The sequence below is a fragment of the Gopherus evgoodei genome, chromosome 3, assembly GCF_007399415.2.
Source record: "Gopherus evgoodei ecotype Sinaloan lineage chromosome 3, rGopEvg1_v1.p, whole genome shotgun sequence".
Lineage (NCBI taxonomy): Eukaryota > Metazoa > Chordata > Testudines > Testudinidae > Gopherus > Gopherus evgoodei.
This window is the reverse complement of record NC_044324.1, coordinates 10,038,474-10,063,915: the sequence shown is the minus strand read 5'-3', so window position 1 is coordinate 10,063,915 and position 25,442 is coordinate 10,038,474. Positions and strand designations below refer to the sequence as shown.

Here is a 25,442-nt window from a genome sequence, read left to right as displayed (position 1 = left end):
CAAGGTGCCAACTGAAGGTGTTGGAGAACAAAAAGATCATATGGCCTCCTAATGCTTGGAAAAGAGACAAAGGCCAGAGGAGGGAGTGTTAGTGCCTGTGCGGACTTCCAGGAAGCGCATGGTGTGGAAGGGGATGCTCTGGAACCACTCCTTCAAAGCCAGTCAGGACTCTCTGGGGGAGCCTCCTCTCTCTGAGCATACTGTCTCCAGGGCAAGAAGCTTACACCTTCCTGGGTCTGACCTCAGAGCATTCAGCATGCCCTTCCACACCATGCGCTTTCCACAGTGAGTCCACCCAGGCGGGATCCTGGGGCAGCCAGAGGTCCCTGCACCCCAACTCTGCAGTCAGACGTGACTCTCAGCCAGCCAGTAAAACAGAAGGTTTATTACATGGCGGGATCACAGTCTAGAACAGAGCTCGTAGGTACAGAAAACAGGACCCCTCAGTCAGGTCCATCTTGGGGGGTGGGGAGCCCAGACCCAAGTTCTGGGCCTCTCCCCATTTCTGCAGCCAGCTCCAAACTGACACTCCCTCCTCTGGTCTTTGTGTCTCTTCCGGACAGGGAGGCCACGTGATCTTTGTCCCCAACACCTTCAGTTGGCACCTTGCAGGGGAAGCTGAGGCACGCACACAATATTCAGAGAAAACATTAAGAACATTCCCACAAAATATAATACTGTATATTGAAGCAAGCAAGTGCTGCTTCTGACTTTCCACTTTTAGTTGACGCTTGTAATCTTGTTGCGCCGACACGTTGTAGATTCATTTTATCCCAGCAACAAATTCTTGATTTGTTGGACCACTAATAATCAACAATGGATTTTTCTGATAGTGATATTGTGCAATAAAGAGAAACTTAAATGCTTACGGCTTCCAGTCCATGTTTAAACTATTTAATAAAATATATGTATCAGCTTACAGGGCGGGATTGGGGAGGCATCACCATTTTGGGCACCACCAAAAATTATACAAACCTGCTGCCTATGGTTGTGGCCAAAGGTATTTTCACTTGCGGGAGATATCAGTTTTCAGCAAGATTCTTCCAGGGGATCAGAAAAAGTTAACAGCAGCTCTCAAGAAAAAAGCCAAGGCTAAAGCTGCCATCAGACATTTGCTCTCTCCCATACCACCTCAACGTCTGTAGTATCAGCAGTAGCTCTCCCTAGGCATGCATGCCTATGGTCATCCTCTCTTCCGATGGAAAACAAAATCTAAATAGAAGATCTGCCCTATGAAGGGGTGGGACATTTTAGTGTGAAAACTGATGCGCTATTGGAAAAGACATGCTCCACTACCAGATCTCGGGGATTACTGCCTCATTATAGAAGGAAAGCACCTATGCCTGTGTTCAGGTGTCGCAGGAAATATTTTCCACCCTCTTCCTCTTTGGCTTATAATCAAAAGAGACAGCCACACTATCAGGAACATCACCACTGCTGCCAAATGTTCTCTCCACCACAGAAGAGGAAGAAATCCTACAAGCCTCAGATGGGGACAAAACTCCTTGGCCGTATCCTCTCTGCCTAATGTCAGGCTGCAGTTTGGCTTCTCGATCTTCACGTCAAACTCGAATAGCTTAATGGGACGAAATCAGGGGGCCCAGATAATCTTCATCCAAGAGTATTAAAGGAACTGGCACATGAAATTGCAAGCCCATTAGCAAGAATTTGTAATGAATCTGTAAACTCAGGGGTTGTACTGTACGACTGGAGAATTGCTAACATAGTTCCTATCTTTAAGAAAGGGAAAAAATGTGATCCGGACAACTACAGGCCTGTCAATTTGACATCTGTAGTATGCAAAGTCTTGGAAAAAGTTTTGAAGGAAAAAGTAGTCAAGGACATTAAGGTCAGTGGTAATTGGGACAAAATACAACATGGTTTTACAAAAGGTAGATTGTGCCAAACCAACCTGATCTCCTTCTTTGAGAAGGTAACAGATTTTTTTAGACAAAGGAAATGCAGTGGATCTAATTTACCTCAATTTCAGTAAGGCATTTGATACAGTTCCACATGGGGAATTATTAGCTACATTGGAAAAGATGGGGATCAATATGAAAATTGAAAGGTGGATAAGGAACTGGTTACAGGGGAGACTACAACGAGTCATAATGAAAGGTGAATTGTCAGGCTGGAGGGAGGTTACAAATGGAGTTCCTCAGGGATCAGTTTTGGAACCAATCTTATTTAATCTTTTTATGACTGACCTTGGCACAAAAAGTGGGAATGAGCTAATAAAGTTTGCGGATGACACAAAGCTGGGAGGTATTGCCAATACAGAGAAGGACCGGGATATCATACAGGAAGATCTGGATGACCTTGTAAACTAGAGTAATAGTAATAGGATGAAATTTAATAGTGAAAAGTGCAAGGTCATGCATTTAGGTATTAATAACAAGAACTATTGTTATAAGCTGAGGAGGCATCAGTTGGAAGTAACAGAGGAGGAGAAGGACCTCGGAGTATTGGTAGATCACAGGATAACTATGAGCCACTAATGTGATATGGCTGTGAAGAAAGTTAATGCGGTCTTGGAATGCATCAGGCAAGGTATTTCCAGCAGAGATAAGCAGGTGTTAGTACTGTTATACAAGGCACTGGTGAGACCTCATCTGGAATATTGTATGCAGTTCTCGTCTCCCATGTTTAAGAAGGATGAATTCAAACTGGAACAGGTTCAGAGACGGGCTACTAGGATGATCTGAGGAATGGAAAACCTGTCGTATGAAAAGAGACTCCAAGAGCTTGGCTTGTTTAGCCTAACAAAAGAAGGCTGAGGGGAGATATGATTGCTCTCTATAAGTATATCAGAGGAATAAATACCAGAGAGGGAGAGGAATTATTTAAGCTCAGTACCAATGTGGATACAAGAACAAATGGATATAAACTGGCTATCAGGAAGTTTAGACTTGAAATTAGATGAAGGTTTCTAACCATTAGAGGAGTGAAGTTCTGGAACAGCCTTCCAAGAGGAGTAGTGGGGGCAAAAGACATCTCTGGCTTCAAGACTAAGCTTGATAAGTTTATGGAAGGGATGGTATGATGGGTAGCCTAATTTTGGCAATTAATTGATCTTTGGTTATTAGTGGGTAAATATGCCCAGTAGCCTGTGATGGGATGTTAGATGAGGTGGAATCTGAGTTACTACAGAGAATTCTTTCGTGGCTGCTGGCTGGTGAGTCTTTCCCACGTGCTCAGGTTTTAGCTGATCGCCGTATTTGGGGTTGGGAAGGAATTTTCCTCCAGGGCAGATTGGCAGAAGCCCTGGGGGGTTTTCACCTTCCTCTGCAGTGTGGGGTACGGGTCACTTGCTGGAAGGTTCTCTGCACCTTGAAGTCTTTAAATCACAATTTGAGGACTTCAGTGTCTCAGACACAGGTTTGATACAGGAGCGGATGTGTGAGATTCTGTGGCCTGCATTGTGCAGGAGGTCAGACTAGATGATCATAATGGTCCCTTCTGACCTTAAAGTCTATGATTCTATGACCATCCTACTCCCATTACTGGAGATTTGTCCCATTGCTGCACTGCATGGACAACTGTCGCCTCCAACAGATGGGTAAAAGAAGATGATACAATCCAGTTCAAATCTCTTCCTTCATACAAATCCCCCTGTCATAGTTATTGACTTGAACTGGGACAATATAGAACATGGTTGCAACCAAAGTCCTTTAGTGGCACCAAATATTATATAAAGGGGGTCAAATAAGGTGTCTAAGACAAGGTTATGGTTTCCTGGTTATGATTATGCTATCTGTATATGTGTATCATTTTAGTAGTTAAAGTTATAAATATTATCTCTATACAGTCTGTATTTCAAACTTCTGCTATGCTTCTGGGTGATATCCCAGACCAGTTTGTGTCAGCTCTGCCTAGCCTGCTTGATGGCCCATTAAGGACCATCAGCTACACAATTGACCCACTGAGAGATGGCAGCTACGCCTTGTAACTCAGGGCTTGTCTACATCAGAAAGTTGCAGCGCTGGTGAGGGAGTTACAGCGCTGCAACTTTGAAGGTGTACACATCTGCAGGGCACCACCAGCGCTGCAACTCCCTGTTTGCAGCGCTGGCCGTACTCCCGTTTTGTCTCGGGTGTAGAGGATCCAGCGCTGGTGATCCAGCGCTGGTAATCCAATGTAGACAGTTACCAGCGCTTTTCTTGACCTCCGTGGAAGGAGGAAGCCTCTGGTAATCAAGCTGGTTTCCTTTCCCGGTTTGCTCTCTCGGTCCCGGAGCCACCCAGCAAACCGCAGGGAAGGAGACCTGCTTGCTCGGGGTTCCGGGACCGAGAGAGCAAACCGGGAAAGGAGACCAGCTTCGCCGCGGTTTGCTCTCGCGTTCCCGGAGCCACCCTGCAAACCGCAGGGAAGGAGACCTGCTTGCTCGGGGTTCCGGGACCGAGAGAGCAAAACGGGAACGCCGCGGTTTGCTCTCTCGGTCCCGGAGCCACCCAGCAAACCGCAGGGAAGGAGACCTGCTTGCTCGGGGTTCCGGGACCGAGAGAGCAAACCGCGGCGAAGCTGGTTTCCTTTCCCGGTTTGCTCTCTCGGTCCCGGAACCCCGAGCAAGCAGGTCTCGTTCCCTGCGGTTTGCTGGGTGGCTCCGGGACCGAGAGAGCAAACCGCGGCGTTCCCGGTTTGCTCTCTCGGTCCCGGAACCCCGAGCAAGCAGGTCTCCTTCCCTGCGGTTTGCTGGGTGGCTCCGGGACCGAGAGAGCAAACCGCGGCGTTCCCGGTTTGCTCTCTCGGTCCCGGAACCCCGAGCAAGCAGGTCTCCTTCCCTGCGGTTTGCTGGGTGGCTCCGGGACCGAGAGAGCAAACCGCGGCGAAGCTGGTTTCCTTTCCCGGTTTGCTCTCTTGTCCCGGAACCCCCCTTGAAGCCGCCCAACAGCGCTGCAGTGTGGCCACATCTAACACCACTTGCAGCGCTGGTTGCTGTAAGTGTGGCCACTCTGCAGCGCTGGCCCTATACAGCTGTACTAATACAGCTGTAACAACCAGCGCTGCAAAATTTTAGATGTAGACATGGCCTCAGGGACTTGCCCATGTGACTGCAGGCTCCATTTTGCTGTAATTTTCCACAGTAAGGACAAAGAGGTGTTCTTACACCTGGAAAAGTATATAAAAGGCTGATGCCTCATCTCCATCTGGTCTTCAATCCTGCTTCTTACCTCTGGAAGGACTTTGCTACAAACAGAAGCTCTACACAAAGGACTGATGACCCATCCCAGCAGGGGATGTACTGCAGAGACTTGACTTCAACCTGCAGTATTTTCTGTCATTGCTACGAGCCTGAACCAAGAACTTTGCCATTACTATATAGATCATAGAATATTAGGGGACCTCAGGAGGTCATTTAGTCTAACCCCCTGCTCAAAGCAGGGCCAATCCTCAGATTTTTACCCCAGTTCCCCCTTCAAGGATTGAGCTCACAACCCTGGGTTTAGCAGGCCAATGCTCAAACCATTGAGCTATCCCTCCCTCCAGTTGTAGCTAATTGATTCCATTTAACCAATTCTAGCTCTCATCTCTATCTTTTTCCCTTTATGAATAAACCTTTAGATTTTAGATTCTAAAGGATTGGCAACAGTGTGATTTGTGGGTAAGATCTGATGTGTATATTGACCTGGGTCTGGGGCTTGGTCCTTTGGGATCGAGAGAACCTTTTTCTTTTACTGGGGTGTTGGTTTTCATAACCATTTGTCCCCATGATGAGTAGCACTGGTGGTGATACTGGGAGACTGGAGTCTCTAAGGAAATTGCTTGTGTGACTTGTGGTTAGCCAATGGGGTGAGACCAAAGTCATTTTTGTCTGGCTGGTTTGGTTTGCCTTAGAGGTGGAAAAACCCCAGCCTTGGGCTGTAACTGCCCTGTGTTAAGCAATTGGTCCTGAATTGGCACTCTCAGTTGGGTCCCGCCAGAACCAGCATCGTTACATCTCCCTCCCCACCCTTTTCAGGGATCCTTCCCAGGAGAGGTTATTGAGGACATAATAAAAGCTCCGTTGCAAGCAGGAGCTATAGAAGAAGTATGATTAAGTTCCAGAAACACAGGGTTGTACTCCCGATACTTTCTAATCCCAAAAAAGAATGGAGAGCTCAGAACAATTCTTGATCTTACAGCTTTAAACAGATACATTAGAAAGAGTCAGTTCCGGATGCTAACCCTGGTTGTGATTATTCCTTCCCTGTCTACTCTGGTTTGGTTCACTGCTGTCGATCTCAAAGATGCATATTTCTGTAAGACCTTCCCATTGCAAACACCTACCTTTTACCCTTGGTCCAGAGCACCACGCCCCGAGTTCATGCCCAGCGTCTGGCTCCGGCAGCAGTATATCTGAGCCAAGAAGGGATTTTCATCTTCCCTTGCTTAGACTGTTGGCCCCTGAGGGTTCCGTCTGAGGAAGAATTAGAGAGAGCCATTCTGTTTGGTTCCCCACGTGCTGTGTTCACCAGATCGATTGCAGCTGGAAAAATCAATGCAGCAACTCACCTCAAATGATGCTTTCTGAGCTTGGCCAGACCCAGACTTGGCTCTCTTGAATTGCACTTGTTGATACAAAAGTTCTGCTTTCCGGCACTGGAAAGATGACTTTGGTTTTCCTGTGTTCCTTGTCAGGGGTTTCCAAGTGTCGTTTAAGTTTGTTAGGTGTCATGATGTCGGTAGATAGCACTGTGGGGTGTAGCAGGCATTTCTGGCCTTTCTTCATTCTTGGCCAAAACACTGGTGAAGCCATTATCAAAGAAAGCTCGTCAAGTTTGTGGGCACGTTCCTTGGACTCATCTTTCGTTCCTAACTGCATCACTAGACTCTCCGCTGGAGGCTGAAGCAGATGCTTTGTGTAAAAATGAGCTCACTGGGTCTCTTACCGTAATAGTTCACTGTTAAGTGAGTAAACCCAGGATATTGGAAGGCCCTGTGTGGTGATACTACGGCAGCATGGAGACAGTGACTCTTTTCGTGTGCGCCAACAGGGATGCAAGAAGATATGGACCCTGCCTTAAGGAGCTAACAAGGCACTGCAGAGTCCCATCTGAGGAGAGGCCAGCACAGGCTCCTCCCAGCTCAAGCAGAGAGGATGCCCACAGCTAAGGATCTTCTGCACTCAGGTCGCTCAGCTGGATGCTTGCACAGCTGGAATGGTGCAAATGGCCAAACTGGCATCTGCAGAGCCAATATGTCTGGAATTGCGCCACAAACGCTGCACCAGAAGGCTGCTGTTTTGATCTACAAAATGGTGGCCTCCGCCCAGTGCGGCCTTATCTGTACAGTGTGTGCAAGATCACACTGGACAGAGGATGCTATTTTGTAGATCAAACTTGCTGCCACCTGGCATGGCATCTCTCAGGCCCGTTGGACCTGCTGCCCCATATGCTTATGGCACAACCCCATTTGGGGCCACAATCCACAGTTTGGGAGCCTATGTCCTACGACATAAGAATGTCCACACTGGATCAGACCAGTGGTCCATCTATCCCAGTATTCTGTCTTTCAACAATGGCCAGTGCCAGGCGCTTCACAGGGCATGAACAGAACAGAGCAATTATCTAGTGATCCACTCCTTGTTGCCCATTCCCAGCTTCTAACTGTCAGAGACACCCAAAGCATGGGGACACCCAAAGCATGGGATTGCATCCCTGCCCATCTTGGCTAATAGCCATTGGTGGGCCTATCCTCAATGAATTTATCTAGTTATTTTTTGAACCCAGTTATATTTTGGTCCTTCACAACATTCTCTAGGAATGAGTTCTACGGGTTGACTATGCGTTATGTGAAGAATTCTTCCTTTTGTTTGTTTTAAACCTGCTGCCTGTTAATTTCATTCGTGACCCCTAGTTCTTGTGTTACAAGGAGTAAATAAGGAAGTGTTATTTACTTTCTCCACACCAGTCATGACTTTAGAGACCTCGGTCATATTCCCCCTTAGTCGTCTCTTCTCCAAATTAAATTATTACAAACAAACAAGTAAAAGATGCGCTTCTAAGAATAAAATCTAATTTAACAAACTTGAGTCTTTTGCCCCAAATCAGGTTTTCACCTCGATTCAGTTTATAGAGACTTTGAACATCCACTTTTTACAGATGCACCGCTTGGGCTTCTTCTGTCTGCCCAGTAGTGGATGCCAAAATGACTTTGTCATTGCTTATATCTTTCAAAGACTCAGGAAGGTTTTCTGGAGCTGCAGTTTCCATTCCCCATGAGAGTGTTAAGTGTCCATCCCCCATTCTGGTTTGTCTGATGGCTTTGTCTACCTTGCATGTAAATGTACCTTCATTGTCTGTGCCTGGCAATCAGACTGGTCAGACAAGGAGCTGCGTGTCCCTTTGTCTTGGGCGGGCTGGGGTTCCTGGCCTGCTTGCTAGATGCATTTTAAGAACTGAATTCTAGCATGTATTTCTAATGTTTTATACACACCCCAGATATACACGCATGATGGTTTTTGGGACCAGAGTGTCACCAGTTTGTGTATGCCTTACATCACGCCTTTCAGATACTGATGGAAAACAATGTGTGAGGTGTAGTGAGCATGCCAGGCCTGACAAGCTGCTGCCACGGTAGTGAACTGCCAGTGGGACTCTGTGGCAACTCTCAGCCACCCTCACGCACACACCGTTTTCTGAAACGAAAAGGTATCTTCCAACCCCATCCCCCCCAGACTTGGATGTCAATCAGGGCCTCATTCACCAGCGCTTCACACCTTAGATGGCAGGAGAGTGTTAGCTTTTTATTTGGGCAAGACTAAATCCTGTCAGGTGTCTTCCAGGCAGACAGAATTAGAGGGGCCCCCATTTCTCCTCAGAGATTCTCCAAGCGCATTTCTGGTTGTATCCTCTCGACAGCGCGCAGTGTGGGCAATGCCTGAAGTGGATTCCAGCGCACCGTGGGACGCGGCTCGAAAAGAAGAGGTTACTTACAGCACCCAGGCCTGACGTTCTGGAAGATTTGTCCCTACGGGTGCTCTGCCACCCGCCTTCCTTCCCATCTGTTTCATCTCGTCTCGGCGAGATGTTGTGGTTAAGAAGGAACTGAGAGGGTGGTTCATCTGATACTGCCCCGTCCCCCAGGCTGGCGTCCATGCACACCGGCCGTGCAGTGCCTGGAGGGTCAGACATCTCAAAGAGCTCGTTTCCACAGTCCTGGCTCTGGCAGAGTGGGGCAGGGCAGCAGAGAGGCACTGGCTAGCCTAACCCGAGCCAGGGGGCAGGAGAGCGAGGGCCTTGGCTGACGAGAGCAGGCACAGACACACCAAGCAGCATTTGCAGGCAGCTTGCATGTTTTTAACTTTCACAAAGTGTCCAGTTTCTGGTTTGGGGGACGGGGGAGGGAAAACTTTGACCAAAATGAAAGTTTTTCATAGAAGGTTTTTGCTTTGGTCAAACAGCCCTTTTTTGTCCCCACCTGCACAAGGCAGCTGTGTCCCCCGGCCTCGCTGACTCCCTTCCCCTTCCAGCTGGGCTTTCAGCTGTAGCTTGCTGTGCACGCCCAGTCCTCGCTCCTGCCTGGTCCCCTCCCAGAGCTAGCTCCGGGTCGGGTGGTGCACGAGCAGAAAGGGGGCCAGCTCTTCACCTCGAAGGAGCATGGAGAGCTTGTGAGAGGACACAGCTCTCAGCAAAACCCTTTCCACACCTGCCTCCATGGAAAAGGGTCCCCGTTCAAAGGGCCAGTTTGCACGTTCACTAGGCGGCTGCCTGCTGCTGCGTCTCCAGGGGCTGTAGAAACTGAGCGAGAGAGAGGCCTGTAAGTCACATCACGTGCCCTCGCTTTGCTGTGCATCTCTGCACACTTGAAGTCAGCGAGGACTAGGGGCTTCCTTTATCTGCCCAGCTCTACTGCTGCAGAAATAGCACCAGCCTTCTCTCCCCCCAAGTGCTACCCATGCAGGGGCTTCCGGCCAGGCCAGCTGTTCCTCCGGGAGGCACCCTCCTGCTGTGTGCTGAGCCCTGTGGAGCCAAGTGGTTCTGCTGCCAGCTCCATTTCATTCCCAGTGGGCCGCAGGGTCCCCCAGCTGTGGCACTGGAATGGGGCAGCAGAAACGTGCCCAAAAGCGCCAAGTGGGATTGGGGCCCTTTTTTATGACCTGCCCAAAGAGCTCACCAGCGCAAGAGACAGCGACTGCAGGTTGGGGCCAGGGTGTGCCCTGCCAGCAGGTGAGCCAGTCACTGCTGGCCCTGTGCTCACGGCAGGCTCATGGTCGCAGGAGATGTCAAATGGCGGCCTGATGCCATGGTGTTTGGGAAGAGTTTAACCCCAGTACCTTGGCCTGGTTCCTACTTGATCATTAAACTGTCACCCTGAAATTCCCTCGCCACTTCTTGTTCACTTCCTGTCCTAAATTGCTGTGGGGGGCGTTGGCATGTGCTGCTTAGGAGCTGCTGTGTTCCTCCCCAGAGGTGGCTGGTGAACCTTCCGGGCTGCTGCATGTTGTGTAAGGGTGGCCTGTGTACTCAGGGCTGCGCTCTCCCCCAAGGCCTGGCAGGTTGGAAGACAGATCAAGCCCCCAGCAGCTGCAGAGCGTGGAGAGGGGCTTGTCGCCCCAGTTCTCTGCCATCCTAGGCGGGCTGCCTTGAGCTGACTTGATGACCCAGCCTGGTGCTCCAGTTAAGCTCCGAGCTAGGCGTGCCCTGACTGGGGCCTGCAGCTCTGGCTTCAGCGGGAGCTGGGGCTGCAGATCAGGCCCCTCCTGTTTTGGAGCCTGGCTCCAGCACCCAGGTGTGGCGGCCTGGCCGTACTTTGAGTCCTCGTGGGAGTGGGGAATTGCTTCTCCTGGCAGGGCCATCTGGAGTCGAGTGCCAGCCTGACCAGCAGGCTGCCAGACCTGGCTGCAGATTGTCCTGTCCCTGGGGGTACCCAGGGGACTGCTCACGCCTTGTCCAAGCCCCAGCTCGAGCAGTGCCCCTGCAGCTTGGAGAGGCTGGCATCAGGTAGAGCTTGCAGCAGGAAGCTGAGTTGCTCTGCCTCTGTGCTTGGCAGGCTCCTCCGCCTAGCAGGAGGCTGTGAGTCCCGGATGTGCTGGTGTGGAGATAGCTCTGACGGGGGGGCATAGGGGCCTGTGGGGCACTGGGTGAGGGGAGGGGAGGGGGCAGTACCACCAGCCCCTTCCTGAACTTCCTTTTCAAACTCCCTCCTCCCCAGAGTCCCGCGTGCAGGACAAGCGGCACCAGCAGCACCTGACTCTGCTGCGAGCAGCGACCCGCAGCATCCAGCTGCCACCGCCTCTCCCTCCCTGTGCCAGGCGTCTGTCCCAGCCTCCGCTGCCTGCCAGCCTGCGCCCCTGCTCCCTGCCAGCCTCCCTCAGCATGTCAGGTTTGTCTGCTCCACCCCCGGCCTCTCTGCGCTCAGCCCGGCTCTCCAGGCCAGGCCTAGGCCTTAGGCGAGAGGCTCACCCAAGCTAACCTGGCAGCAGTGCTGGGCGAGGAAGGCCTGGACACAGAGCTCACGCAGTGGGTGTTGCATCCTGCTGTGTGGGACGCTGTGGAAATATGGGCCGGTCCCTGGGCTCTGCTGCCCCCCCCCCCCGGTGCATGCCAGTGTCTCTGTGCCCAGATCCTTCTCGCCAGCCCAGGCCTGTCTCCAGGCAGGTCGCTTGGTTACTATGCCTCCGTCCTAGTGACTGGCCGCTCCCCAGTGAGGCCTGCGTGGGACGGCAGCGGGCGGCTCCCATTGTGTTCCAGTCCTGGGCTGTTACTGTCCCCAGGCCCTGTGGTGCAGGCTTCTCCTGGCTCCCTCAGGCCCTCCCAGAACCAGCTCGGCGAGGCCGCGCAGGACTCAAGGCGATGGCCTGTGTGGCGGGAGAGGCCGGGCCCTGACTGAAATAGCCTCCTTGTAACCCCACTCTAGTGGCCTGAGGCACGCGGCACGTTCTGAGCCCATGCTACACCCCAGAGAGGAGATCACCCTGTGCCCCTCCCCACGTCCTGCAGGCCAGAGCAGGGGCAGGACAGGCAGACGCTGCTCTGGGGCTGAGGCATGGGGGGGGGGAGCAGGGATGCTCTGGTGCTGCAGGAAGGGACGTGCCCAAGCAGGCACCAGACCTGGCTTTGCCCCCACAGGGCATGGAGGGAGCTGGGACCCTGGACCTCCTGCATCTGAGCCCAGCTGTGCCCTGGCTACCTGTTCTTCCCTCGGGCAACTCTGCCCTGCCCGCCTCCCGGGGCCACTCTGCCCTGCCCGGCCTACCGGGGCCACTCTGCCCTGCCCGGCTCCGGGCAGTGTGGCTGCCCCAGGGTGTGGTTGTACTGTGCTGTGGGGGTGATATGCTGCTGCCTGGTCTAGGCCAGCCTTCCCCGCGTTCCTGTGTTAGCTGCACTGGTGGGAGGAATAAAGATTTTTCCAAAGATGGCATCTCTAGACTCTCCTTTCACAGGTCCCCATGCAGCTCCACAGCAGGGCCACTCCCGGGGTGCTCTAAGTATGCGGGCATCTGGGCAGCCCTGCTGCTGGCCCTCTGCGGCTACTCTTCTCCGAGCACACTGGCCCGAGGCTGCCACTCAGACTCATGGCCTCTGCCCCTCGTTAGAGACAGTGCCGTTTTGGCCGAGCCACAGCCCTGCTGCCACTCACCCTCGGCCTGGAGGTGGGCTTGGGGCCTTTGGCTCCTGGGGGAAGCTGCTGACCCCATTTTTGGGGGACGGTGGGGTGAGGTGAATGATAAGGTAACGAGTCACCCCTGCCTGCCCAGGGGCCCTCCAGCCAGCAACAGCCAAAGAGTGAAGTCTCCCAGCACCCCAGCATGGCCCCATGCTGCCAGTAGGGAAACTGAGGCACTCAGCCAGGGGTGACTCCCAGGTGGGTGTAGACGGGGTAGAGGCAGGGATCGAGCCCAGCTCCCCAGCAGTGCTTTCTAGCCACTAGCCTTTGCAGCGCTCTGGCCCTGGCAGGGAGGGGCAGGGCCCCGGGCAGCACACCCGGCTTGGAACCAGGGTGTCCTGTGGCCCGTCCCAGGGAAGGGACCGTGCACTCTGTGCACACAGCCGAAGCCAAGAGCCCAGCTGGCGAACCAGGGCTTGGAACTGCTCCATGGCTGGGCATGGGCACCGGACTGTCCCAGTGACTAGATCCTGGAGTGCAGTTTGTTGGATGTTCCCTGGGGCTGCTCGGGCCTGGATTCTGCAGGCTTTCTGCCTCCCTTTGAACTCCCAAGACCTGGTCACCCGTCACACACTTCACAGCAGAGCTCAGCATAGCCGGCTTTCCCTGTGCACGTACCACCGCTGCCCTCTGCCCACACGGCGGCCCACGGGTACCATGGAAGTACAGCCAGCGAAGCCCACAAGCACAGCTCCCGCAGTGTGCCCGGGGCTGACAATGTTCAGCTCTCTTTCGTTTGTTACCTAGGGACCTCGCCCACGGGCGCTAAGGCTGGGGCTCTGGTAGTCACCAGCCATGGACTTCAGGCAGCAGAGCATGGCTGTGAAGAGCCGAAGACGCCCTATGGCATGGTGCTGGTGCAGGTAACACTCGGAGCTGGGAAGAAGGTGGAAATCAACCTGGCTGCTACCCCCTGAAGCCTCTAAGCCAGCCCCTCCGTGCCCCTTGTGGTGACATGCCTGCTCTCTGGGATCCCCCCACCAGCCCCCATTGAGGTGGGTCTCCTGCTGGGAGCTAGGCCCCTCAGCCCCATTCTCTGGGCTGGGCAACGGGCCCATTAGCTCACCCGGGCTCAGTCACCGGCCAGGGCTGTCCGAAATCCTTCCCTGTGCTGAGCCAGAGACTCGCCCGCCGGAGCTTGTCTGGCAGCCGCAGGCAGAGACCAGGAGAGGCCGGGGCCCCTGCAGTGCCCAGGAATCGATGGGGTAGGCTGCACAGACTACAGCTCTGTTGATGGGCTAGGGATCTGCACGAGGGGAGATGGTGGGTGGCCTGGGAGAGGTCGGGCGCTCGCCTATAGCAGAGAGGAGTGTGTGGGGCACCGTTTCCAAAGGGAAGTGTTTTGGAATTGATATTTTCCTCTGTAACTCTGCCCCACGCCGGCTGTCCTACTGCGGGGCTGGGCCAGTGAGGAAGGTGCTGGCCTCTGACTGGCAGTCACAGGAGTTGCTGGGTGGCTCTGCTGGCCCCATGCTCCCTTGGGAGAGGCTGAGGGGTCACCCACCCCCAGGGCTCTGGGTTCCAGCTCTGCCCAGTGAATGGAGTCCTCCTTGGGCTGAGTACAGCTCCTGCTGGGTCCCTGGATTTCCCATCAGACCCTATGGGCTCCACTCTGCACTTGCTGTCTGTGCTGTGTGCACGGGGGAGGCTCGGCTGGGTGGGGACCCCAGGCTTGGAGCTGCCCTGGAAGCCACGGGAGGGGGGGGGTGGCCCCCTCATGCTGCAGGTGGCCAGAGCCCCAGGGGATGGGCAGGGTGGGCTTGGCTGCTGTCACCCCTTCTCCAAGCTGGCTGGGCTGGATCTCACCCCCCCACACACACACACACGCTCCCCTGCCCTCTCCAATTTTCTTCTGTCTTTCCACTTAGAACCTTCCGAAGAGGCTGAGCACCAGGAAAGTCCTAGAACCACCCAGGTACCATGTGTCCTGCGCTGGGGGAGGGCACTGGAAGACCATGCCCCAGAGCAGGGGGGCTCTGGGCAGCTCCCTGACCACAACACCCCACAGCCTCCTGGAGTCCCAGTCCCACCAAGCACTGGCCAGCAGGGTGTTCCCAGCTCTGGCTCCCTGGTGTCTCATGCCGCCCCTCGGGGCACATGGGAGCCCATCACACTACATGAGGCTATTTGCCAGGCTGGGCAGGGCTGGTGCCCCAGCCTCTGTCTGCCAGGAATGGGGATGGGATGGGGCACTGGATGATTCCCTGTTCTGTTCATTCCCTCTGGGGCACCTGGCACTGGCCACTGTCGGCAGACAGGACCCTGGGCTGGATGGACCCTTGCTCTGCCGCAGTCTGGCCGATCTTATGTTCTGTCCTGCCCTGAGGGATGAGCAAGCAGGGGGTTTTGGGAATGCTGTGCTGGGGATTCAGCCGGGCCCACTGCGGGTACTTCCTATGGTGTGAGAGCAAGCCCTGGAGCCCCGGGGGCTGCACGGACCCCCCAGGCCCCAGCACCTCTCCTGCCTTGGACCCTGCAGCGCTCTGTGGGCAGGCCCATGGTGTGCCCCTCCCCCTGCTGGCTTTGTGCCCCAGGGGATGCAGCGACTCCTGTAACACACCCTGGGCGTTGCCCTCTGCCCCCTCCTGCCATTGTGGGTGTAGGAGCCAGGCTAGGGTGTGCGGCTGGAGGAGGGGACCCAGCCCCACTAACTGCCAGGGGATTGCCACTGAATTCAGACCCTGGCAGCCTGGGGAGCCTTCCCTGGCTCACATGCCCCTGCTGGCCACCTGCTCCAGCAGTCACTGCCCTGCGGCCTCAGCCCAAGGGGCTGGAGGTGGGACTCAGCGCAGCCAGGAGCAGTGAGTGCTGCTGCCCCTGTGCTGCCGGGCAGGGCCTGGCCAGTGGCTGGTGCCAGCCTCAGGAGTTGGGAACCTGCCTGCAGGGGTCCAGTGCATCCGCTCCCGGCTCTGTTGCTTTCTGTGGGCCCAAGGGGAGCAGGTGCAGACTCAGGGGCTGCCTGGGGGACACGGCCCCTTCCCAGCCTGCTGAGCGTGCCCCCTGGGGAGGGACTGCGCGGCCCGGGCACACCCAGACCCCTCTCCCCAACACCCAGCAGGAGCTCACAGCTGGCTGGCCCTGCTCCAAGGGGATGCAGCCAAGCGCTGTGCTGCCCAGAGGGAGAGGACGCAGCTCCAGCGGGTGGGTTCGGATCAGGCCCCTTGGACCCTCCTTGGCAAGATGCCCCAACCACTGTCCATTTTGAGGCCCCCAGGGAGCCCCGCAAGCCAGCTCCTGTCAAGGCATGCGCCTTTGCTTTTGTCCTGCGGCCAGGCCCAGCTCCAGGGGTCGTAGTGGGGCTGGAGTGAGCCTGGACCGAGCCCCTCTGCTCCCAGTGCTGGGAGGGCAGAGTAGAGCAGCAGCTTTGCTGGCACCTCCGCTCCAGCCAGGCCAGGCGTGAGGGGCACAGGCTCTGGCGCTCCTGTGGTAAGTACTGCCGCTGGTTCTCTGCAGCCTGGGGCTGCTGCGCCCCAGCAGGATCCCCGTCCGCAAGAAGGCAGCAGCATGCAGCCCGAGTTTGCTGAGACTTGGCAGCGAGAGCACCTCAGCCCTCAAGGTCTGGAAATACACCCACGCCGGATCCCTGGCCCAAAGGTCTCTGCCAGGTAGGGCGCTGTGGGCACTCAGGCTGGTTAGGACAGGGGGCAGGTTCATCCATGTGTCCTGCCATAGGTGGGGCCCCCAGACTAGCTGCCAGGTGTCAGACCCCAGCAGCCTCTGCTGGGCCATGTTGTCTGTGGTGCCGCTGGGGTTAGAAGCCAGCTGGCAGCAATCTTCAGTGCAGGCTGTCATCTGGGCCGCCCTTCCAGCACTGTACCGGGGAGTAGGGGGGGTGGGGCGGCATTGCATGGTAATTGCTTGATGCCAGTCACAGCCATGGGCACCAAAGCAGGAGCAGCTCAGGCAGCACCTGGGCAGGCTTCCTCCTCCTGAGCCAGTGCCACCCCTCGGGGGCATTCAGCCTGCCTGGGAGCACAGCGCCTGTGCCCAATCCCTCTGAGGCTACGGACCAGCCAGCGGCTGGCACATTCCCCACTCCCTGGCTGGCACTGGGGGTGGGGCGGCAGCTGCTGACACTCTGGCTCTGTTCCTCTACAGCATTCCCAGAGGACACTGCATCACTCAGCATGGGGATGCAGACAACAGAGCCGATCTTCATCTGCGACGGCCCCGAGGGGCTGCTCAGCGAGGTACTGGGCCCTACGGACGTTGGGGGGGGGGCTGGGGAACCCACCCCAAGCAGGGCCCATGTCTCCCGTGATGCCCCCCTGCTCCCGGGGCAGGCAGCCCTGGCACCAGAGCTGCAGCTTGGCCCTGTCCTCACCGCTTGGGGGGAGCACTGGTGAGTGGCCGTGCTCTGCAGTGCACTGGCTTCTCAGGCTGGCACTGCTCTGGGCGAGCATGTGGCCTGCCACAGAGCCCCCCTCCCAGCTCCCTGAGCCTCCTCTTCTATGTTGCAGCATCTGCCAAGCCGGGCCCCAGACTCGCCCCCGCTCAGCTCCTACCACAAGATCCTGTCCTTCTGCACAGAAGCCTGAGTACAGCCACCAGCTCCAGCTGTCACCAGTCTGCACTCGCCTGCGTCTCTAGCTGGGTGCCACACCTGCCCCCCACGCTGCCCTGCTGCAGGGGTAGTCGGGCTGAGCGGAGCAGCATGCCCACCCTGCCCACGGCTTCCTCCAGCCTCCCCTTGCAAACCAAAGTGTGTTATGGAGGGAGAGGCTCCTGATCGCCCTGCAGGGTCCCCTTGCTCAGTTCCCACAGAGCCATTGCTGGAGCCGCCAGGGCTCTGCAGAACACACAGCCTGAGCAGAGGGGGACACTGCTGGGCTCCCCAGCTAGTCCCAGAGCTCTGTGCGAATCCCCGCTAACCTCCAGCCATGGCCATGTGGAGGGCACTTGGTGCAGCCAGCTGGCTGATTTGGGTCACAAGCTTGGGGGTGCCAACAGCAGCCACGGTGCCAGGGGCTGGAGATGGGGGTGATGCCCGGGGAGCAGCTGCAGACACCATCACTCTATGTCTCCCTGGGCAGTGGAGAGGGTTGGGCAGGGCTAGACACTGGGTCAGGCTGCTGCACTCGCCCCTATGTGGGGTGCAGGAGAATCAACCCGGGGCAAAGAGCTTTCTAGCAGGGGGCCAGCTGGTGCCAGGGAGGCCCAGGAGGCCCAGCCCTTCTCCCCTTCCACTAAGCCAGAGCTCCCATGGTGTGTCTCAGAACCCGGCCCGTGGGCAGCCCCCTGCTGCCACAGTGAGCCTGGGGGGCCATGTCTCCCCCCAGTAGCTTGGCCTCTGCCCCACACCCAGCAGGGCTGTGGAGGCAACTTGAGGGAGCGTCCGTGGGCATCTCCTTGGGCAGAGTACAGTGCCAGCAGCACCTCAGTGGGCTTCAGGGTCCCAGGCCAGGTATCTCCAGCTGGGGCTCTCCCCGCGGACACAGCTTGTAACCTGGGCAGGCTCTTGCAAAGGCTGCTTCATGAGCACAACCAAGTCAGGCCGTGGAGCTGCAGGTCAGCTCCCATCCCCGTGTGCCTGGGCCCCAGGCTAGCAGCTTTGGCCAGCCCCTCCGGGTGGGCAGGGTCAGGGCTGGAGCAGCCCTGCAGCCAGCCCCCAAGGCAGAGCCATTCTCCTGCTGCTGCCTCCCACTCAGCCCAGCCGCTCCAGAGTTGTTCAGGGGTTTGAAGCTATTTTTATGAGATAGGGTTTGTCTTGTACCTTGTTTCTATTAAAGTCTGTTTGGAAGAAATGTTCCCTGAGCTCTGTAATCTGGGGCAGGCCTCTCAGCTGTGCCAGGATCCCGCCGCGCCCAGAGCAGCAGCGAGAGGGCTGCTGGTCCAGGAAGGCAGGAGTAGAGCCCACTGTGGTCACCTGCAGGAGCTGGCAGACTGCTCAGGGGGAGGCCTAAAGACAAGGCTGGACTGATGGAGGAAGGGCAAGCGAGCCAAGGGCCAGCTTTGCCCCCTTGGAGGAGAAGGGGTTAATGCAGTCAGCATGCTGTGCCCATAATAAAACCCTCAGCACCACCTGGCTGGCAGGAGCCACCACTTCCCTCAGAGCCTCTCCCGGGACGGAAGCCCCCCCTGCGAGCAGAGCAGATGATCACTGGGGTCCCTTCTGGCCTGGGCATCTACCTGGCGCTATCTGTACCCAGGGCTGCTCTGACGCAAGTCACCGGGAGACCTTCCTCAAACACCTGCCTCTTCCCTGGGGCTGCCAAGCCCAGATTTCTCTGCCCGAGAACATGGGGAGCTGGGCGTGGGGCCAGTGGCTTCCCTGTCCCCCCTCTCCCCCTTGTGATCGCAGCAGGAGTCTAACCTGGGCCCCAGCTGAAGGGCTCCTCCTCTCCTATCAGCCCAAGCAGCATGCTCTGCTGGCACCGCAGTGACACCAAGGCGCCCACACATGGGAGGTTCCAGCCCTTTATTTGTGTCCAGCGGGTTTGTTTGCACAAAGCTACGGCGGGGTGCGATGTGGAGCCAGGCTGCGGGGCCTGACGCGGCAGTCAGCTCTGCTTCTGGCCATGGCAGGCCGTGCTCAGGGCTCGGGCTCTGTTGGGGCAAAAAAGAACAAACAGCTCAGGGCACAAGGGCGAGTCGGGAGGGGAGCCGGCGCTAATGCCACGGGGACCAGTCCCCGCCCCCTTACTCAGCTCGTCTGCTGCATCTGAACGGCCCTCGGGCAGGCCCTGCAGCTCACAGGCCAGACGTGCTGCCAGGGAAACCAGCTCCAGCCAGACCCACTGGGGCCAATGCCCAGGCTCACTGGCCAGCTAGGGGAAGGGGCATCATAAACCTGCACTCCCGGGGACCACAATGCTCACGGGGAGACTTCACCAGCCACACGGCTCTAATGACCAAGTGCCCAGCGGTGTCTGTGCCAACGGGGGCAGAGACCCCACCCCAGCACCCAGTCAGTGCCCAGCGGTGTCTGTGCCAATGGGCTGAGACCCCACCCCAGCACCCAGCCAGTGCCCAGCGGTGTCTGTGCCAATGGGCTGAGAGACCATGCCAGCTCCCAGCCAGTGCCCAGCAGTGTCTGTGCCACCGGGGGCAGAGACCCCACCCCAGCTCCCAGCCAGTGCCCAGCAGTGTCTGTGCCAATGGGCTGAGACCCCACCCCAGCTCCCAGCCAGTGCCCAGCGGTGTCTGTGCCAATGGGGTCTGAGACCCCACCCCAGCCCCCAGCCAGTGCCCAGCGGTGTCTGCCACCGGGGGCTGAGACCCCACCCCAGCACCCAGCCAGTGCCCAGCGGTGTCTGTGCCAATGGGCTGAGACCCCACCCCAGCTCCCAGCCAGTGCCCAGCGGTGTCTGTGCCAATGGGCTGAGAGACCCCACCCCCGAGCTCCCAGCCAGTGCCCAGCGGTGTCTGTGCCATCGGGGGCTGAGACCCCACCCCAGCACCCAGCCAGTGCCCAGCGGTGTCTGTGCCAATGGGCTGAGACCCCACCCCAGCTCCCAGCCAGTGCCCAGCGGTGTCTGTGCCACCGGGGGCGGAGACCCCACCCCAGCTCCCAGCCAGTGCCCAGCGGTGTCTGTGCCACCGGGGGCGGAGACCCCACCCCAGCACCCAGCCAGTGCCCAGCGGTGTCTGTGTCAATGGGCAGAGACCCCACCCCAGCACCCAGCCAGTGCCCAGCGGTGTCTGTGCCACCGGGGGCGGAGACCCCACCCCAGCACCCAGCCAGTGCCCAGCGGTGTCTGTGCCAATGGGCTGAGACCCCACCCCAGCTCCCAGCCAGTGCCCAGCGGTGTCTGTGCCAATGGGCTGAGAGACCCCACCCCCGAGCTCCCAGCCAGTGCCCAGCGGTGTCTGTGCCAACGGGGTCTGAGACCCCACCCCAGCTCCCAGCCAGTGCCCAGCGGTGTCTGTGCCAACGGGGTCTGAGACCCCACCCCAGCACCCAGCCAGTGCCCAGCGGTGTCTGTGCCACCGGGGGCTGAGACCCCACCCCAGCACCCAGCCAGTGCCCAGCGGTGTCCTGCCAACGGGGTCTGAGACCCCACCCCAGCCCCCAGCCAGTGCCTAGTGGTGTCTGTGCCACTGGGGGCTGAGACCCCACCCCTCCCCAGCACCCAGCCAGTGCCCAGCGGTGTCTGTGCCAACGGGCGGAGACCCCACCCCAGCACCCAGCCAGTGCCCAGCGGTGTCTGTGCCAATGGGCTGAGACCCCACCCCAGCACCCAGCCAGTGCCCAGCGGTGTCTGTGCCAACGGGGTCTGAGACCCCACCCCAACCCCCAGCCAGTGCCCAGCGGTGTCTGTGCCAACGGGGTCTGAGACCCCACCCCAGCACCCAGCCAGTGCCCAGCGGTGTCTGTGCCACCGGGGGCTGAGACCCCACCCCAGCACCCAGCCAGTGCCCAGCGGTGTCCTGCCAACGGGGTCTGAGACCCCACCCCAGCCCCCAGCCAGTGCCTAGTGGTGTCTGTGCCACCGGGGGCGGAGACCCCACCCCAGCTCCCAGCCAGTGCCCAGCGGTGTCTGTGCCACCAGGGGCGGAGACCCCACCCCAGCTCCCAGCCAGTGCCCAGCGGTGTCTGTGCCATCGGGGGCTGAGACCCCACCCCAGCTCCCAGCCAGTGCCTAGTGGTGTCTGTGCCAATGGGCTGAGACCCCACCCCAGCCCCCAGCCAGTGCCCAGCGGTGTCTGTGCCAACGGGGGCAGAGACCCCACCCCAGCACCCAGCCAGTGCCCAGCGGTGTCTGTGCCACCGGGGGCTGAGACCGCACCCCAGCTCCCAGCCAGTGCCCAGCGGTGTCTGTGCCAATGGGCTGAGACCCCACCCCAGCTCCCAGCCAGTGCCCAGCGGTGTCTGTGCCACGGGGGGCTGAGACCCCACCCCTGCACCCAGCCAGTGCCCAGCGGTGTCTGTGCCAATGGGCTGAGACCCCACCCCAGCACCCGGCCAGTGCCCAGCGGTGTCTGTGCCAATGGGCTGAGACCCCACCCCAGCTCCCAGCCAGTGCCCAGCGGTGTCTGTGCCAACGGGGTCTGAGACCCCACCCCAGCTCCCAGCCAGTGCCCAGCGGTGTCTGTGCCACTGGGGGCTGAGACCCCACCCCTCCCCAGCTCCCAGCCAGTGCCCAGCGGTGTCTGTGCCAACGGGCGGAGACCCCACCCGAGCACCCAGCCAGTGCCCAGCGGTGTCTGTGCCAATGGGCTGAGACCCCACCCCAGCACCCAGCCAGTGCCCAGCGGTGTCTGTGCCAATGGGCTGAGACCCCACCCCAGCTCCCAGCCAGTGCCCAGCGGTGTCTGTGCCACCGGGGGCTGAGACCGCACCCCAGCACCCAGCCAGTGCCCAGCGGTGTCTGTGCCAACGGGGGCGGAGACCCCACCCCAGCTCCCAGCCAGTGCCCAGCGGTGTCTGTGCCAATGGGCTGAGACCCCACCCCAGCACCCAGCCAGTGCCCAGCGGTGTCTGTGCCAATGGGCTGAGACCCCACCCCAGCTCCCAGCCAGTGCCCAGCGGTGTCTGTGCCAATGGGCTGAGACCCCACCCCAGCCCCCAGCCAGTGCCCAGCGGTGTCTGTGCCAACGGGGGCAGAGACCCCACCCCAGCTCCCAGCCAGTGCCCAGCGGTGTCTGTGCCAATGGGCTGAGACCCCACCCCAGCTCCCAGCCAGTGCCCAGCGGTGTCTGTGCCACGGGGGGCTGAGACCCCACCCCAGCACCCAGCCAGTGCCCAGCGGTGTCTGTGCCAATGGGCTGAGACCCCACCCCAGCACCCAGCCAGTGCCCAGCGGTGTCTGTGCCAATGGGCTGAGACCCCACCCCAGCACCCAGCCAGTGCCCAGCGGTGTCTGTGCCAATGGGCTGAGACCCCACCCCAGCACCCAGCCAGTGCCCAGCGGTGTCTGTGCCAATGGGCTGAGACCCCACCCCAGCTCCCAGCCAGTGCCCAGCGGTGTCTGTGCCAATGGGCTGAGACCCCACCCCAGCCCCCAGCCAGTGCCCAGCGGTGTCTGTGCCAACGGGGGCAGAGACCCCACCCCAGCTCCCAGCCAGTGCCCAGCGGTGTCTGTGCCAATGGGCTGAGACCCCACCCCAGCACCCAGCCAGTGCCCAGCGGTGTCTGTGCCACGGGGGGCTGAGACCCCACCCCAGCACCCAGCCAGTGCCCAGCGGTGTCTGTGCCAATGGGCTGAGACCCCACCCCAGCACCCAGCCAGTGCCCAGCGGTGTCTGTGCCAATGGGCTGAGACCCCACCCCAGCACCCAGCCAGTGCCCAGCGGTGTCTGTGCCAATGGGCTGAGACCCCACCCCAGCACCCAGCCAGTGCCCAGCGGTGTCTGTGCCAATGGGCTGAGACCCCACCCCAGCCCCCAGCCAGTGCCCAGCGGTGTCTGTGCCAATGGGCTGAGACCCCACCCCAGCACCCAGCCAGTGCCCAGCGGTGTCTGTGCCAATGGGCTGAGACCCCACCCCAGCTCCCAGCCAGTGCCCAGCGGTGTCTGTGCCAACGGGGTCTGAGACCCCACCCCAGCTCCCAGCCAGTGCCCAGCGGTGTCTGTGCCACGGGGGGCTGAGACCCCACCCCAGCTCCCAGCCAGTGCCCAGCGGTGTCTGTGCCAACGGGCGGAGACCCCACCCCAGCACCCAGCCAGTGCCCAGCGGTGTCTGTGCCAACGGGGGCAGAGACCCCACCCCAGCTCCCAGCCAGTGCCCAGCGGTGTCTGTGCCACCGGGGGCGGAGACCCCACCCCACCCCCGCGCTGTCTGCCCGGCGCCGGCCTTACCTGCGGGCTGGCCCCTCACTCCTGCTTCCTGGGGTTGTTGACAGCCACGTAGTGGTAGAGAACCACGAGCAGGAAGAGCGACACGCCCAGCATGTTGGCGAAGATGGCGAGCTGCACGTCGGTCACCATCCTGCGGGCAGCGGCGGGTCAGCGGCTCGGGGGGACCGACCGGGGGGGAGGGGCAGGAGGGTCCCGGGGGGGGGAGGGGGTCCCGGAGGGGGAGGGTCGGGGGGACATGGGAAGGCCCTGGGGGGAGGGGCAAGAGGGTCCCGGGGTGGGGGGAGGGTCGGGGGGTCCCGCGGGCCCCCCCCACTCACGCGCAGGCAGCGGCGGGTCACCGGCTCGGGGGGACATGGGACGGCCCGGGGGGGAGGGGAAGAGGGTCCCGGGGTGGGGGGAGGGGGTCCCGGGGGGAGAGGGTCTGGGGGGTCCCGGGGGGGAGGGGAAGAGGGTCCCAGGGTGGGGGGAGGGTCGGGGGGGTCCCGCGGGCCCCCCCGCACTCACGCGCAAGCAGCGGCTCGGAGGCTCCTCGGACACGTCCCGCCAGCGGCTGCTGATTCCGGTCGCGGCGCGGTGCATTGTGGGGCAGGGACGCTCTGTCCGCCGGAGGCTGCCGGGGCGCAGCGCCCCCTGGCGCGGGGGCGGGGCAGCAGCTGGTGCCGGGGGGGCGTTGCCCCGCGGGCCCCGCCCCGAGGCCAGGCCGATGGGCGCGCACCGGGCTTCGCGCCGCGGGCTCCTGCGAGCAGGGCCGGTCCCAGCCCTGGAGCGAGTCCCGGCCCCCTCGCCTCCTGCCTGGCCCGGGCGGGTTCCCCGGGGGTCCCTCCAGCCGGGCCCGGCCAGGGCTGCACAGGAGCGTCCCCTCGCAGCGCCCCGCTGGGCAGCACGAGCTGCACCCGCAGCCGGAGGCCCGAGCAGCGCCCCTGTCTCTGCCTTGGACAGCAGACCGGGCCCGGCCCCTTGCGGTGATCGGGCCAGTCCCTCTGAGTGCTGATAACCGGGGCGGGGGGGCTCCGGAGCCTGCAGCCCTGCGAGCCCCGAGACGTTCCCGGGGCACGTCCTGCTCCGGAGCTGTGTCAGCAAGGCCAGCCCCGCTCCGATGGGGGGCACCCAGCCCCGCTCCGATGGGGGGGCACCCAGCCGCGCTCCGATGGGGGGGGCACCCAGCCCCGCTCCGATGGGGGGAGGCACCCAGCCGCGCTCCGATGGGGGGCACCCAGCCCCGCTCTGATGGGGGGAGGCACCCAGCCCCGCTCCGATGGGGGGGGGCACCCAGCCCCGATCCGATGGGGGGCACCCAGCCCCGCTCTGATGGGGGGAGGCACCCAGCCCCGCTCCGATGGGGGGGGGCACCCAGCCGCGCTCCGATGGGGGGCACCCAGCCGCGCTCCGATGGGGGGAGGCACCCAGCCGCGCTCCGATGGGGGGCACCCAGCCCCGCTCTGATGGGGGGAGGCACCCAGCCCCGCTCCGATGGGGGGGGGCACCCAGCCCCGCTCCGATGGGGGGCACCCAGCCCCGCTCTGATGGGGGGAGGCACCCAGCCCCGCTCCGATGGGGGGGGCACCCAGCCCCGCTCCGATGGGGGGCACCCAGCCGCGCTCCGATGGGGGGGGCACCCAGCCGCGCTCCGATGGGGGGGACCCAGCCCCGCTCCGATGGGGGGGGCACCCAGCCCCGCTCCGATGGGGGGGCACCCAGCCGCGCTCCGATGGGGGGCACCCAGCCCCGCTCCGATGGGGGGGCGGGCACCCAGCCGCGCTCCGATGGGGGGGCGGGCACCCAGCCGCGCTCCGATGGGGGGGACCCAGCCCCGCTCCGATGGGGGGGGCACCCAGCCGCGCTCCGATGGGGGGCACCCGGCCCCGCTCCGATGGGGGGGGCACCCAGCCCCGCTCCGATGGGGGGGGGCAACCAGCCCCGCTCTGATGGGGGGCACCCAGCCGCGCTCCGATGGGGGGGGCAACCAGCCCCGCTCCGATGGGGGGCACCCGGCCCCGCTCCGATGGGGGGAGGCACCCAGCCGCGCTCCGATGGGGGGGCACCCAGCCGCGCTCCGATGGGGGGCACCCAGCCCCGCTCCGATGGGGGGGCACCCAGCCGCGCTCCGATGGGGG

The 25,442-nt window shown here is 60.2% G+C and overlaps 2 protein-coding genes across 13 annotated transcripts in view; one reads left to right on the top strand and one right to left on the bottom strand.

Moving 5' to 3' along the window:
* The window catches only part of AGBL5 (ATP/GTP binding protein like 5), a 109,050-nt gene extending 90,722 nt beyond the window's left edge, over positions 1-18,328 (top strand). For 8 of the 11 annotated variants that reach the window (XM_030555023.1, XM_030555025.1, XM_030555019.1 and 5 more), the window contains 6 exons: positions 11,134-11,304; positions 13,336-13,451; positions 14,457-14,503; positions 16,042-16,182; positions 16,687-16,778; positions 17,049-18,328. In XM_030555023.1, coding sequence (XP_030410883.1) covers positions 11,134-11,304; positions 13,336-13,451; positions 14,457-14,503; positions 16,042-16,182; positions 16,687-16,778; positions 17,049-17,317 — 836 coding nt within the window. In that variant the 3' untranslated portion in view covers positions 17,318-18,328. Of the gene's footprint in view, positions 1-8,840; positions 11,043-11,133; positions 11,305-13,335; positions 13,452-14,456; positions 14,504-16,041; positions 16,194-16,686; positions 16,779-17,048 lie in introns of those variants that run through there. The other 3 variants (XM_030555027.1, XM_030555026.1, XM_030555032.1) reach the window with 3 other exon arrangements.
* Positions 18,329-18,989: 661 nt separating this feature from the next.
* OST4 (oligosaccharyltransferase complex subunit 4, non-catalytic) lies at positions 18,990-23,938 on the bottom strand. 2 transcript variants are annotated; one of them, XM_030555042.1, is made up of 3 exons: positions 23,833-23,938; positions 23,329-23,458; positions 18,990-19,134 (listed from the first exon to the last, which is right to left on the bottom strand). In XM_030555042.1, exon 2 carries the CDS (start codon positions 23,455-23,457, stop codon positions 23,344-23,346), a length of 114 nt encoding a protein of 37 aa, XP_030410902.1. In that variant the 5' UTR covers position 23,458; positions 23,833-23,938; the 3' UTR covers positions 18,990-19,134; positions 23,329-23,343. The 2 variants fall into 2 exon arrangements, with proteins under 2 accessions (XP_030410902.1, XP_030410903.1); XM_030555043.1 differs by having other exon boundaries at positions 18,990-19,137; positions 23,331-23,458.
* Positions 23,939-25,442: the final 1,504 nt, after the last annotated feature.